At 39.8% G+C, this 14,325-nt stretch overlaps 1 protein-coding gene across 2 annotated transcripts in view; it reads left to right on the top strand.

Moving 5' to 3' along the window:
- Positions 1-14,325, top strand: part of CDK14 (cyclin dependent kinase 14) — a 531,041-nt gene that overhangs the window by 212,446 nt on the left and 304,270 nt on the right. For both annotated transcript variants that reach the window (XM_036328251.1, XM_036328252.1), the window contains one exon: positions 12,052-12,146. In XM_036328251.1, coding sequence (XP_036184144.1) covers positions 12,052-12,146 — 95 coding nt within the window. The remainder of the gene's footprint in view (positions 1-12,051; positions 12,147-14,325) is intronic.

The following is a 14,325-nucleotide window of genomic DNA, read 5'->3' as shown; positions in this document are numbered from 1 at the left end:
CATCCATGTACGTCTCTTCAGAAGCTGCGCACTTGGTTTAAGAGGATGGCCTTCCCCACGGAGGAGAGGCCTGGTCTTCGGGCAAGGGCATAGGAGTAGCTGCCATTCCCCTGCTAGAACCTCCAAACAAGCTCTCAAGGACAATGAGGAATATTTTAATTTTTGAGAGATAACCCATCTCTCTTCCCATTTCAATAACATCTGGCCTCCAATAGCGTAGGAATATATTTATTTCCTGCATCCTTGTCATTGTTAGATATATTTGGATGAATTTACTCTGAGTTTCACGCTTTAGCCTTCCTCCCTGGTGGGTGCCCTCCTCCCCATTCAGTCCTTCTGTTTGTGTGAGGGGTGGGGTCGGTCAGCGCATAAGCATTGTCTGGAGCATTTCACAGGTAGGACCCTGGCATAATGGTTTGGGCCAGAGACTCACTGTTACTGCCATGAATCAACCCATTTAGTTTTTTAATTTCCAGTTTCCCAATGCAAATATCAGACATTTAACACCTACCTGACAGTTTTTCCCTAAGTTTCTGAGAATGAATTACAGAACAAGAGGACTAGAGAGGGGAAGTGGCATACAAATTACATGACCTCTGACAGTCTCTCTGAGCCACAATATATATTCTTAATTCTGCATTGGTTGGGTTAAATGTCCTCCATGGTTGATTTAAGTCTGTCAGTGAATCTCGATTCAAAATGATGTGGGGGGGGGGGGGGAGTTGTTCTAGTAATCCTAGGGGTCCCCATTCTGCCTGGTGGGCCTCAGTGGGACTTGAAGATGAACAATTTGAAATGGCTATAATTTCATTTCTGCTTATATTATTGTGATCTTACTACAATAGCTACTCTTTCTTCTGCTGCTCCTGGTCCCTCCTTACTCTCTTAGTCTGTGGGATTCATAAAACCCACTTTGAATTAGTTGCTTCCAGTTTCCTCGTAATCATTAATTTAGCTTATACAATCAAAGTGACGTTGGATTTTTACACATGACACTCAAATATTAATTCAGATTTCTTAATAGATTTCTAAAACATTGCACAGGCCAAGCACACCAGGTCTGGGGGTTGGGTTTGACTCTGCCGTAAGCCCACGTGTGGCTGAGAACATCTCTTCCTTTTCTCGTTGATACCGCCTTATTATTTGTGAGCTTAGCTCATGCTTGGTAGACGGTTAGCATCTAATTTTAGTTTCTAACAGGGGCTTTTAGAAATAAATTATAGTGTCAAACAAATATTTTACTATCTTGCCGTAATCTGGAATCTGAGTGGAAATAAAATAGTGCCTTTTTGGTGATAGCTTTAGTATACAGCATTTCACCTACTTATGAAAGGAGAACTGCCAGTGATATCCTACAGGATGTTTCCTTGCTTCTTTTTAAAATGGAGTGAAATATACAGCCTCCGTGTGTTTGTCAGTGCAGAAAATGAGAGCGGATTTATTTTGATCCACATATTAGGCTGAACGAGGCACAGTGTGATGAGCTGAGCAGTCTGCCCCACAGTGCGATGCTGGGGAGCGTGCTGCTTGCGGCACTTGGTGAACGATCATTTAGGATTTTATTTTTCTCATCTGTGCCTGCATTATTCCACCTTCACGTATTAGGCATCTTCTGTAAAGTTGGCAGTGAATTCAGTGCAGTGAGCACAGCAGGAGTAAGAGCAAATGATGAGTGAGCGGGGGATACAGACAGGTGGAAACAGGTCCTCAGGTCATTGTAACACAGGAAGACTCATGGTGCTGGGGACTGAGAGAAATGCTGCTACCCTGAGCCCTGGGGTCAGCAGGGGCTGCCAAAGGAAATGAGAGCTGAGTTAAGATCTGAAGAGATGGCTGGAGTGTCTGAGTCTCAGAGGCTCTGGGAGAGGGAACAGAAGAGACGACATCCCAGAGGTCTGAGGGGACGTGATGAATTGGAGATCTGCAGGAAGCATCATGTCCGATGGCTGGAGTTCCTAGTAGGACAGCGAATCCAGTCCGAGGAGCTGAGGGGAGACCTCCCTTAGGAGCCCTGTTGTGAAGGTCCTTGTAAATCCTGTTAAGCAGCCATTGAAGGGGTTTAAGAAGAGAAGTGACTTGATCAGATAAAGGCAATGTTAAAAACCAGTTTGAACAGCAAATTCTCCTTTAGCTCTCTCCTTTACTTACTGCTGTCTTCTTAAGCCTCTTTAGTCCAGGTGGTAATGTTGCGAAGGAACAGTTGCACAGATAAATCTGATATATCTGACGTCCTAGCCTTCTTAGCTTCAGGTTTTTCTTCCCTCGACACGTGGGCAGATATGAAGATAAAGGGAAACCGCGATCACGGCAAACCACCTGGTAGAAAGACAAGAAAACAAAGCCAAGGAGAGGAGCAGAAGATGCTTGTTTTGAAACAGAACTGCACTGTAATGAGGAGCCAGGAGGTCAGGGTTTGGACCTGTGGCCAACTTTCTGTGTCGTTTACCTTCCCACTTGTCAGATGAAGGTTAGGACCAGATGCTCTTGAAGGTGACGCTTGGGTTTACAATTCTGTGAGGATGGTTTCAGTTGTGCGTGATGAGTCCGTCACCCTGTGTGTAAGTCAAATCACAGATGTAGTCAGTGTACTAAGATTTTAAGTGTGTGTGTGTGTGTGTGTGTGTGTGTGTGTGTGTGTGTAGGTTATTAGAATTTGAAATGTTATTAGAAGAGGAAATATGGGCCATAGGAGGTAGAATGCATTTGAGAAAACAGTGCTAATGCTAATGGGCGGCTGTTCATCACAGTTCTCAGAAACTGCCTTCCTGCATGGCAAGGCAGGCTGTGTGAGCAGGAGCTACTGTCAGTACCAGTCACAAGCACAGGGACAGAGACACTAAGAAAAGCCCCTCCATTGTCACAACATTTTAGACTGCAAGTGTCAGGAGTCAGACAGTCTCCTAGCTACATGAATGTGTGATCAGATTATCCCTCCATCCAGTTCCCCTGGTTGGCAGTGGTGGAGATAGAGGTGCAAAATTTCTGAGAAATTTGAGACCATATTAAAGAAACCTATTTTTCTTCCCCTTGGTTATTTTCTTCAATGGCTGCTTTTTGTTTGTGTTTTAACTACCACGACAATTTGAAGTCATTTTGCTCATTTAGAAACATAAAATATGTACTGTGCAACTTTTTATTTCACACATATAGTTACCATAGTAGATAACTATTTCATCTTAAGCATTTCTGTAATACATTTCATGAAATCTAGCTCTACTAAGGTGTCACCAGTTTCTGACAACTAGATAGTGACTTTATAAAGATAATATGACGATTGGTCTTTTTTAAAATTATTAATTTGAGAGGGAGAGAGAGTGAGAGAGAGAGGGGGGGAGGGAGAGAGAAACATTGATTTGCTGTTCCACTTATTTATGCATTCATTGATTGTTTCTTTTCTGTGCCCTGACCAGGGCTCTGAGTGCTAGAGCTCACTCGGAGCTGACGTGAACTTGGGTTCCCACTGTGGTCCCTGCTCATCAGAGGCAGCATGAACATGGATTTCAGGGCCTCGGCCAGGCCTACGGGCAGGTGGCTGCTTGAAGGTTAACTGATGCTGTGAGAAGCACAGGGCTCTGGGACTGTGCACTTCCCACTGAATTATACTGCAAATGGTCAGTTTCATAGCTTTGACTATATTGTTCAGTCAAATGAAGTAGGGAGTGTTTAGGATTTCAGTGCAGGGGATACTTGAGGGTAAGAGTTACCCTATCAAAAGTGTATTCATTTTTATACTTTTTCACTTCTCTTCCTTTTGTGCTCATAATCTGTTTACAATGTCTCCAGATCTTCTAATTGTATCTGTTTCTCAAAGCTCCGGCTCTGATAAGGTACTTACTGCAATCTTTTTACACAAAACCTTATTTCTTCACAGATTTTAGAAATTGTGGGATTGAAAAGGCCAAATACTCATAACCTTATCAGCAGTTTATTTCTATTGACAAACTTTATGAGCTGACATTTTAGTTTGTTTTTTTTAATTGAACAGGGAAAAAGCCACACACATCAAATACCATAAATTTTTCAGAATAAAGATATTTCTCTGCCTTCTGGCTCAAAACTTTATATCTTTCAGTGGAATCTATCTCAATGGCTGTGTGTGGAGGGGGTGGGGAGAGAGAGAAAGAGAGCGAGAGCGAGAGCGAGAGCGAGAGAGAGAGAGAGAGAGAGAGAGAGAGAAACTGGGTAAGTGAACTGATTGATTGACTTGCTGTTTTTATTGATTTGCTTGTGGAACACTGAGCAGACTGCAATGGAACTAAATGCATAAACACAGACATACACATACATTCACCCACCTACCTATCCACCCCATAAACCTGCTTCCCATTCCTCCATATCGAAACTATACCCAGTGATTTTAAAGTTTAGGATGTATAAGGATTGAATAGCAATTGGCATATAGTAGATGCTACATAAATATTTATTGGATGATTTTTTTGGTCCCATCCTTATCGATTTGGTAGGTTTGGAATAGGACCTGTTGAATGGGCATCAGTATGAGGTACACCGGTTGACTTTGATGTTGGTGGCCGAAGAACCACACTTTGAGAAGCACCTTGTTGTGGACCTGTGGCTGTGGCTGTGGTGACAGGAACAGCCTACTTTCTGACACAGGATCGGGGTGGGGATAAAGTCCCCTGTGCCTGTAAATCTGCAAAATCATCCTGCTTTCCAGAGGATTCGGACAGTGCTCCACCACTTGGCTGGTATCTTACCAAGTCAAATGTCCTATGTGCTATGCCCTTAGGCACTAATACTTGCAGCCATGGCCAAGAAAGTATTTTCTTACTTTCAACATACCTTTATATTTGTAAAAGAATACAATAATAGTTACTGACATACTTTCATGTAAGGAGAAGTTGATTGAAGTGTAGCCAAACAGTGATAGCTATTTTGATACAAGTGTTTTTCTTAACCAAAAGACAAGGGGCTTTGTGCCAAACCACATACCTTTTTTTTATTGCATACTTTGTAGTATTCTTAGGAACTGAACATGTGACCCACGTGTAACACAGTGTAAAATAGTTTGAATAAAGAAGCCACCTAGTTTTTATAGCCAGACAAAAACAACCCTTCTGTTATCACGTCTTCTATAACCCTTAGCTCCTAAGTTGTCTTTTTTCTGCCTAAAGACAGTACTTGGAGCATAACCCCCTCTATCGCCAACCCTGTTGCTTGGCAACATTTGTTTCTGCAGAAGTTACTAGCAAGATGTTTACATTAGAAAAGAACTACATGTGTATCATTTACATACTACCTGCTTATATGTGTATCTTTTTTTTTTTAAGAAAATTTTTTTTAAAATATATTTTATTGATTTTTTACAGAGAGGAAGGGAGAGAGAGAGAGAGCCAGAAACATCGATGAGAGAGAAACATCGATCAGCTGCCTCCTGCACTTCTCCTACTGGGGATGTGCCCGCAACCCAGGTACATGCCCTTGACTGGAATCGAACCTGGGACCCTTCAGTCCGCAAGCCGACGCTCCATCCACTGAGCCAAACTGGTTTTGGCTTATATGTGTATCTTGCCAGTGGCAAATAGGAGTAACATTAGCTGGAATATGGGATAGTAGTTGGTGGGTCATTTACAAGTTCAACTCGGAGGAATCAGAGACGATAAAACTAGGAATCTTTGACACTGAGCAAATAATCTTAGTGCAGGGAAGTAACTGTTTAGACAAGAAATCGTGTCAGCACTTCGGGTTAACCTGTGATAGAGCAAATTTGTGACGGATACAGGGTCTGCTGTGTGTTATAATGCAAGGATTTGAATCAATACCCCGGTGAGGGGGAAGTAGTAGTGAAGCATCACACTGTAGTTACAATGATTATCATTGCATTGTAGTTGCCTGTTAATTGCTCAGTTATACATCTGTGTACCTTTTATAGTGTTATTTTAGTCTGTTTAGCCAATTAGCTTGTTATAAAGAACTTTTCCAGATACTTCTTTTTATTTTAAAAGAAATATATCTTTACCACAAACAATTCAAATTCTGTAGAAAGGTACATGTGGAAAATTAACTTATTTCTGTATCCCTCCCCTGAGCTAAAAACATAGTTTGATGAGCAGATTTTGTCCTTTGCAGTCAATTCTTGGTCATGTGGTGGCAGATTAATTGGTTTGAATATCAACAGTGGTAAAAGTAACAATGCATTTGTGAAAAAGTTAAAGTTGCTATGAGCCAAGTAAACCCTATCAGATTGAACCATGGGAAATTGCTGTGTTATTAGGTCAAAAATGTCAAATATTGGCAGTTTCATGTGGTTAAGCTATACTGTGAGAGGAATTGGTTCTTTGAAGCGATTTAGTAGGCAGTCGATGTGGTCATGTGAAGCTGCAGTGTGGAAATAGGCCCCAGGTGACTGTTCTTTGCCAGTAGTCAAGTGATGGAGAAACAGATATTGTTGGCTGGGGGAATGGTTGAGGCTATAATTCCCAATACTGCATTCAGGTCTGTGGTGTTGGGGAGCCTAGGAGGGGAACAGAGCAGGAGGAATATGCAGTGGGATCAAAAAGCTCAGCCAAGGAGGAAGTAGGAGCAGTAGACTTTTTGGCGGCTATAAGACAACTTATGTGTGTTATTTATAAGGTACTCCCAACTGTTGTATTATCTTTCCACATTTGGACGACATCTGGTGAACAAAAGACATGTCTCTACATCCTGAATGTGATTTTAGCTGAAGTAAGTTTCTATGACATCGCATTTGTTTTCACCTTGTGTTTTGGGTTAGCTCTGACCTCTTTTCCCCATAACAAAGTTGAGTCTTTGTAGGTATCTGTATGGAAAGCATAAAAAGCAAAAAAATGGTGTAAAAGATACAATTCCATTTTTTAACCTCATTGTTTCACGTTTTCATTTAGTAGGTTATGGTGTGTGTGTGTGCCTGTGGGTGTGTGTATCAGCTTATTTATCATGAAGGGGAGTAGAACTAGCATTTCTCCTAGTTTGCAGCTGAAGCAGGCAGCACAGCATGTAGTACCACCCACAGGTTACCCTGGAGCTGGGCATCCGTTCTCAGGGTATGCAAATGCCTGTGTCTTTGTCTGTCTGGAGCCAAGCATGTCAAACTCGTGGTCTAGACCATCTTTTCATCACAGACACAGTTGAACAGCAAACTTGTCTTTTCTCTGCGTGTATTCTTTTTTGTTGTGATTTGTCCTTAAGCTTTTCCCTATTAGAATATTTTACTTATGACAATATTCAGAATTCACTGGCAAGTAAGTTAGATAGAAGTTGTCCTTGAAAGCAAGTAGTTCTTCATTCATTTTTACATATTTTCCTGTCTTTCATGGTTCTTTTATTCTTCTAAGGAATTAGAAAGAAGATTACATACACTTATTTAATAAGCAAATCTTATAACTATGTCCATATCTTTTTACCCTACAATTTCCTTTTCATAATTCATTATAAGGAAATAATTCAAAAAAATATTTTTTCAAAGATCAATTATGTCCTTTGTGGTATTATTTATAAAAACTGAAATCTCAGTCTCATTTGGTTTTAGATGGGCAGTGTCACATGAGTTTGATTATGGGGATGGAGGTGGAGTTGTCTCATTCCTGTTTTTGTTGTTGTTGAGCCTCACCTAAGGATCTTTTTTTCCATTACTTTTCAGAGAGAGAGTGGAAAGAAGGGAGGGAGGGGAAGAGAGACAGAGGAGAGAGAGAGAGAGGAACATTGATGTGTGAGTCACACAAACAGACCAGTTGCCCCAGGTATGTGCCCTTGACTGAGAATGGAACTTGAGACCTTTTGGTGTGCAGGCCACTGAGCCACACTGGCTAGGGTTCATTTATGTTTTTCATCACAGGAAAGAAAGCTTATATGGGGAAGGAATGGGATTTAAGAGGCAGAACCAGCTGCTCCCTGCCAATATTGTTAGCTGGTCTTCTCTCGGTTTTTGGAGGCACTGATATCAAAGGGAGTTGTGTTGAAAATGAGTGTCATCTCTCATCAGACTGATATCTGGGGCTAGTACTGGTCTCTTAGTAAAAGGAAGATAGATCAAACTGGAGGAAGACCTGCCAGATGACAGCAGCCCCTTTTCTCATTCAAGGAATAGACTAAGCCCCGCCCCACAGGGGGCAGGGAAAGGGGATCAGCATATATATTTATTATTTCTAGTATAAAGTGAATTTTACGGTCTCAGAGCTGTGTAGCTGTGAGCTTGAAGAAAAAGTCCATATTTCTTGTGGTTGTAACATGCTTGAGGCATGTTTGGCTCCTTGGGTACTAATTTTTGTCTTCTAGAGACGTCAGGTAGCAGCCCCTCAGGTCTACCCCACTGAAAAAGGACACATCAAAAAGATGAGAGGAAAATATGAATGCATTGTTTTTTCCACAGGCTAAAGGGAGAGTGAGCAAGAATGGATTGTGTTTATGTGTGATCTTCCCTTTCCTAGTATGATGTCAAATAATGACCAAGAAAACTATCTGAAATATTAAAGAAAGAATATATTTGTCTTTTCTTTAATAACATTGCTTTGAAAAAAATAGCCACTGCAGTGTGAACCTGACAAAATGAAATACTGTGAATTTTTCTATTATCTAAAATTTTATTTTGATCAGGATGAGATTGGAGGTTAGCTGGAATTTATCCCTTCCGAATTAGAGTGGAAACTTGAGTTGCTTATTCTCCGAGTGGGAGGTGAAGGTGTCAGTATGGCTGGTGGGTGGATATCTGAATCTTGCTACCAAACGCAGGGAGGGCTCCCTGTGCCCTTATATCCTCCTGGGACTTTCTCAGAGGCTCAGTTATCTTTTTTTAAAAATATATATTTTATTGATTTTTTTTTACAGAGGGGAAAGAAGAGAGAGTAGAAACATCGATGAGAGAGAAACATCCATCAGCTGCCTCTTGCAAACCCCACACTGGGGATGTGCCCACAACCAAGGTACATGCCCTTGACCAGAATCGAACCTGGGACCTTTCAGTCCGCAGGCTGACGCTCTATCCACTGAGCCAAACTGGTTAGGGTGAGGCTCAGTTATCTTTATGAGCAACATTGTTTTCTCTGTTTTTGTATCGTTTTTGACATCACAACCCCAAACCTATTGTTAGAATTTTTACCCTCAACCCTAATTGCAAGTCTTTTGCGTCATGTGCAATTATAACTTTTCAACCCTCACTGGTGAAATGAATTTCAAATGTTGCCATATGTTTACTCAAAATCTGTGAGGAAGCCAGGCGTGCTGAAATTATGAAAGCTAGTGTTCCAGGATTTGCTTTGTATGTACATGGTAAGAAAACATGTGGTATATTTGTGGAATTATTGTGATTACATGGAAATTATTTTGACAGTGTTTGACTTGAACAGGGAGACATACTGGTGGTGCTAGGACTTGTAGGTGTTAATCACTGGGCTGACTTGGCAAGCCCCGGAGACAGCACGGATTATGGTATCTGGCACCTCACGGGGCAGTGGCTGCTGCATTGGCAGCCTCCACGTCAGTCGGGTCTGCCACCCACTCTGATGGTGGTGGATATCACAGACGGTTTCCTGCCCTTCTGTGCCATTTTTTCTGCCACCAGCTTTGAAATGAGTGGCTCTGTTCTTTTCCAAATGTGAATTGATTATGTTAATCTCAAAAGAAAGAGGGCTTGCTTTCAAATACGTACCGGTATCGGTACTTACATAACTGATAGTGTGTTTTAAAAGTGTGTAAAATGTATTTAGAAATCTAAAATCTGTAATAATTGAAATTTATTTGAATTAAATGTCGAGGCTTTGAGTCTTATAGAAATGGTAAAAACTATCATATAAAAAAAGGCATATTTTTTTTTCTGTATTAGTCACTGTCAGGAGAAAATATTTTCCCCCAAAATGAATGATGGCAGGAGCTGAATCTGTAGGAAAAACACAATGGGAAACGATGAGTCTGAAGACATCCCTTTGAGAAATGAGAGTTTAGGTGTACGTGGTAAGAGAAGAAAGTGGGGGGAGTAAATCAATCAATCAATAGAAATAAATTTTTAATAATCCAAAGCAAAGGGATCCTTGGGGGATGGGATTCTCAATGAAGCATAAGCGTCAGTTCCTTTTTGGAGCTGTTGCTGATAAGGGCAGATCATCAGTTTATTTGACAAGTGGAGGGAGAAGTTGAAGAATGAAATTGGACAAGATTACAAATGATATTACATAATCCGTTTCTAAAACTTGCTTCACAAAGCCAGGCTCTTTTTTACAACGTGAGATTCATGGGTCCTGAATTCATTTCACCTATTTACGTGCCTGCACAGACTAGGTGTAAAGTAGGGCACCTGTCCATCGTTTTCAAATCCCCTATTGTGGTCTGAAGTAGCACTCTCTGAGGATGAGCCTGCCTCAAAAGACTAGTGCAGGGGCAAGTGTCCTTGGTAAATGCCAGTGAACATTTCACATGTCCATTTTAAAAATGAGCAATGTGAAAGCTGGTCCTCAGATTAATATCTGAAATCTTGCTATTGAATAAAGCTTTAATTCAGCGGTTCTCAACCTGTGGGTCGCGACCCCTTTGGCATTCGAATGACCCTTTCACAGAGGTCGCCTAAGACCATTCTGCATATCAGATATTTACATTACAATTCATAACAGTAGCAATATTACAGTTATGAAGTAGCAACAAAAATAATTTTATCATTGGGTCACAACATGAGGAACTGTATTTAAAGGGCCAGAGGTTGAGAACCACTGCTTTAATTGTTTAAGGCTGATAGGCTAGTTGAATAAGTAAAAGAAGGAAGTTTATAAATTATTGGAATTAACAGTGCTAAAGTATCATAAGTCTGTATAGTAGTTGTTTCTTCAGAGTTCATATGCTGTGATTTAATTGTAATTTTAAAAATTATTATCTCATGCATGCTAATCCTATATAATAAAAGCTGTATATGTTGTGTCTGGTGATCCAGACGTCTGTTCAACCAATCAAAGTGTAATATGCTAATGATATGCTAAGGCCACTCAACCACTTGCTATGATGTGCACTGACTACCAGGGGGCAGTCGACCCATCAACCAGTCACTATGATGTGCATTGACCACCGGGGGGCAGACAGTTGAATGGTCTACCAGTTGCTATAATGTGCACTGACCACCAGGGGGCAGACACTCTGGTAGGTTAGCTTGCTGCTGGGGTCCGACTGATAGGGACTGAGTGAGATGGGACTGACATGCTCTGGAGCCCTCCTGCGGTCCCTCCCCAGCTGGCCAACCTTCTGTGTTCCTTCCTGGCCCTGATCGTGTTCTGGTGGGGTCCCTCAGCCTGGCCAGCGTCCTCTCGCAATCCGGGACCCCTTGGGGGATGTTGGAGAGCCGGTTTTGGCCCAATCCCACAGGCCAGGTGCATGAATTCGTGCACTCGGCCTCTAGTATTTTGATAAAGGGACCAATTGACAAAGAAAACATAGCAATACTAAATGTATATACAGTGAACAACAGAGCTTCAAATTATACAAAGCAAAAACTGGTAGAATTTAAATGAGAAATTGAGAAATTTCCAATGACACTTGTGGATGTTAACGCTCCTCTTAGTCACTGATAGAAACTGTCACCCAGCAGGATCTAGTTGGCATTTATAGAACTCTCCACCCAACATCAGCCAAAGGTACAGGATGGGGCAAAAGCAGGTACAGTTATTTGTATGGAAAGAAACAATAATTAATAAATAACAATATGAACACAAACTCTGTGTTTCACATACAACTGTAAACCTACCCTTGCCCCATTGCATACATTTGGCACATATATCAAACAAATTAAACTAGATCTGGCTGATAAAATGTAAGGGAATTGAAATCATACCAAGTATGTTCTCTGACTGTAATGGAATCTAACTGAAGATTAATAACAAATAGGTGGAATAACTGGGGAGGAGGAGGAGGAGGGAGGAAAGAGGGGAGAGCTTCATCTAAACAAAAACCTGGTTCTCTGCCCTTGATTCTGAATTGTCAATGGCTTGGGAAATCGGAAAATAGGTACATTTCATCTGACAATGTCCCAAAATGATAATGAAAGATATCAGTTGATTGTAACCCATGATCAATGGTCTCTCTGTCCACTTTATTTTCCAGCCTCTCTGTTGAAAGGACTAAAGCATGCTAACATAGTGTTGCTTCATGACATCATCCACACCAAGGAGACGCTGACGCTTGTGTTTGAATATGTGGTGAGTAAAATAAGAATTCAGATTTTATAGATATGAATAAAAATCTTATAGTGTTATCATAGAGTTTTATGTTTAGGTTGCTGTATTGAAATGAGTATTTTATCTGAGTACACAAGACTTGTAACTTTGCATCATTTTGGATGATGTATAGCTTTAAAAAACCCTTAAAAATGTTAATTTGAATTTTCATCATATATGTTATCTATTTATAACCCTTGTTACTAGTATACACTGTAACTTTTAGGTTTATTAAATAGGATTAAACAGCATGATGCTGATCATTCCATCAAAGGAAGTTCACAGACAATTAAAAATGTGGAGTTTTTATTTGGCAGGAAGGGCAGGATTTTTAACTTGGTTTTTCAAAAGCATCCTTATTAGGGTGTTTTGTTTTTTTTTTAAATTGTGGAGAAAAGCCTGATACTTACAATTTAGACTTCATAGTTTTTCCCCTCACTTGGTATTTCAGCTATTAATTAAAACTTCCCATTTGCATAATACAATGTAATGATCTTATTGTGTTGAGAGTATAACTGCTAGAAGACTTGGACTTGAACTCATAATTAATCTTTCTCCATTTCTCTTAGAAAAACATATGGTATTTGTGTAGCTCCACTTCAGCATTTAACTGTGGAATCATGAAATGTAACCATGATAATTAGCATCTCAATTTTCACAGATGGATCTGAGAACATGTAATTTATAAGATACAAATGACATTGGTGGAGGCTTTTATTGAGAAGAATAGCTGTTGGTATTGTGAATGTATTAAGATCCGACTTGTAATTACCATACGACTTAAAAAAAAATTGAAATAGTTTTCATTTTTCCTTAAAGATATATAATAGAATGAATATTTGCAACATTTTTATCTTGCTAATGTCTGCCTGTGTCTATTTGTCATTTGAAAATTGTCTTATGAAGAAGCCATTTATCTTGTCTATTTACATATAAATGATAGATACATGTGAATAATATGGTAATGTGGCTACAAGGACAGCTAGAGCTGAGCAGTTGAATATATTACATGCTACCAAAAATGGATAGAGATTCACACATTAATGCAAGTATAATTTCCTTTGTTTAATCGATGATGTTGGAATCAATAATACATTCAGCTGATGTAGAACTGGAATGTAGAATTTTTGTTTCATATTTTCCAGTATGTCTAGTTGCAACATTTCAATTAAATCTAGATTTTTTTCCTTAGTATATGACTAACTTATGTATTGTTTTGTAGAAAAGATATCTCAAAGGTATACTTGCCCCCTTTCCCAAAACTGGATAATTAAATTAAAAGGAAGAAAAGCAGTTTGACACCTAAAATCAGTAACAGTGATAAAGAAACTAACAAAAATAACGTGAAAATATGTCTCCCAAATCATAAAGGAAAATGAAATACATCTGTGAAGCTAAAAATGTACGTAACAGATGCGATGTAATTTTCTGACTTTCTGTGGAAGTTGTCACATAAAAGCAAAGAAATTCACTGTCTTGCAATATTTGCTAACCGATTAAGACCGATTTTAAACAATCATTCTTTTTGGTGTGAGTGAAATTATCTATGGTTCCGATTCTTGTGGCTACATTCCAGGTCCTCTTAAAACAACCACACAGTAGCGTGCACATGTGCAGTACTCCACGGGCAACCTTTCATTCCTAACCTCGCTGTGGGAGTGAAGAGCTAGATGAACCTGTTCTCTCTTAGAGGATGAGGCAAGCTTGTGTCATTCATGGTTTATGATCGCCCTGCCCTGCCTCTTCAGTTCTCCACTCTATTTCCTCACTTTCCCATTGTTTCTAGGCCTTTCACCTTTCCACATTTCTTTGTCTGTCTATTTTTATTCATCTGTCCTTTTGCTCTCTCTGGTGAAGCACTTTTTGCTGCTACAACTGAAGTTTATTTGTTTGGTTTTTATTTATTTTTAAATACCATGTTTCAATGAATGTCTGAAATAAGAACCTTGTTACATATATAGCAAACCCTAAAATCAGCATCAAACATTTTAATCTACAATTTCCTGAACTTAATGATGATATTGCCACATTTCAAAATTGTTAACATCAAAGTAATCTTATAAAAAAATGTTGATTTTGTAGTTTCGTTTAATACATAGTACCTTTTCATGAGGGAGGGGAACGAGTAAGTTAAGCGGTGTAAAAAAAATCAACACATCAT

The sequence above is a fragment of the Myotis myotis genome, unplaced genomic scaffold, assembly GCF_014108235.1.
Source record: "Myotis myotis isolate mMyoMyo1 unplaced genomic scaffold, mMyoMyo1.p scaffold_m19_p_11, whole genome shotgun sequence".
NCBI classification, from domain to species: Eukaryota; Metazoa; Chordata; class Mammalia; order Chiroptera; family Vespertilionidae; genus Myotis; species Myotis myotis.
This window is presented reverse-complemented; position numbering and strand designations above follow the sequence as displayed.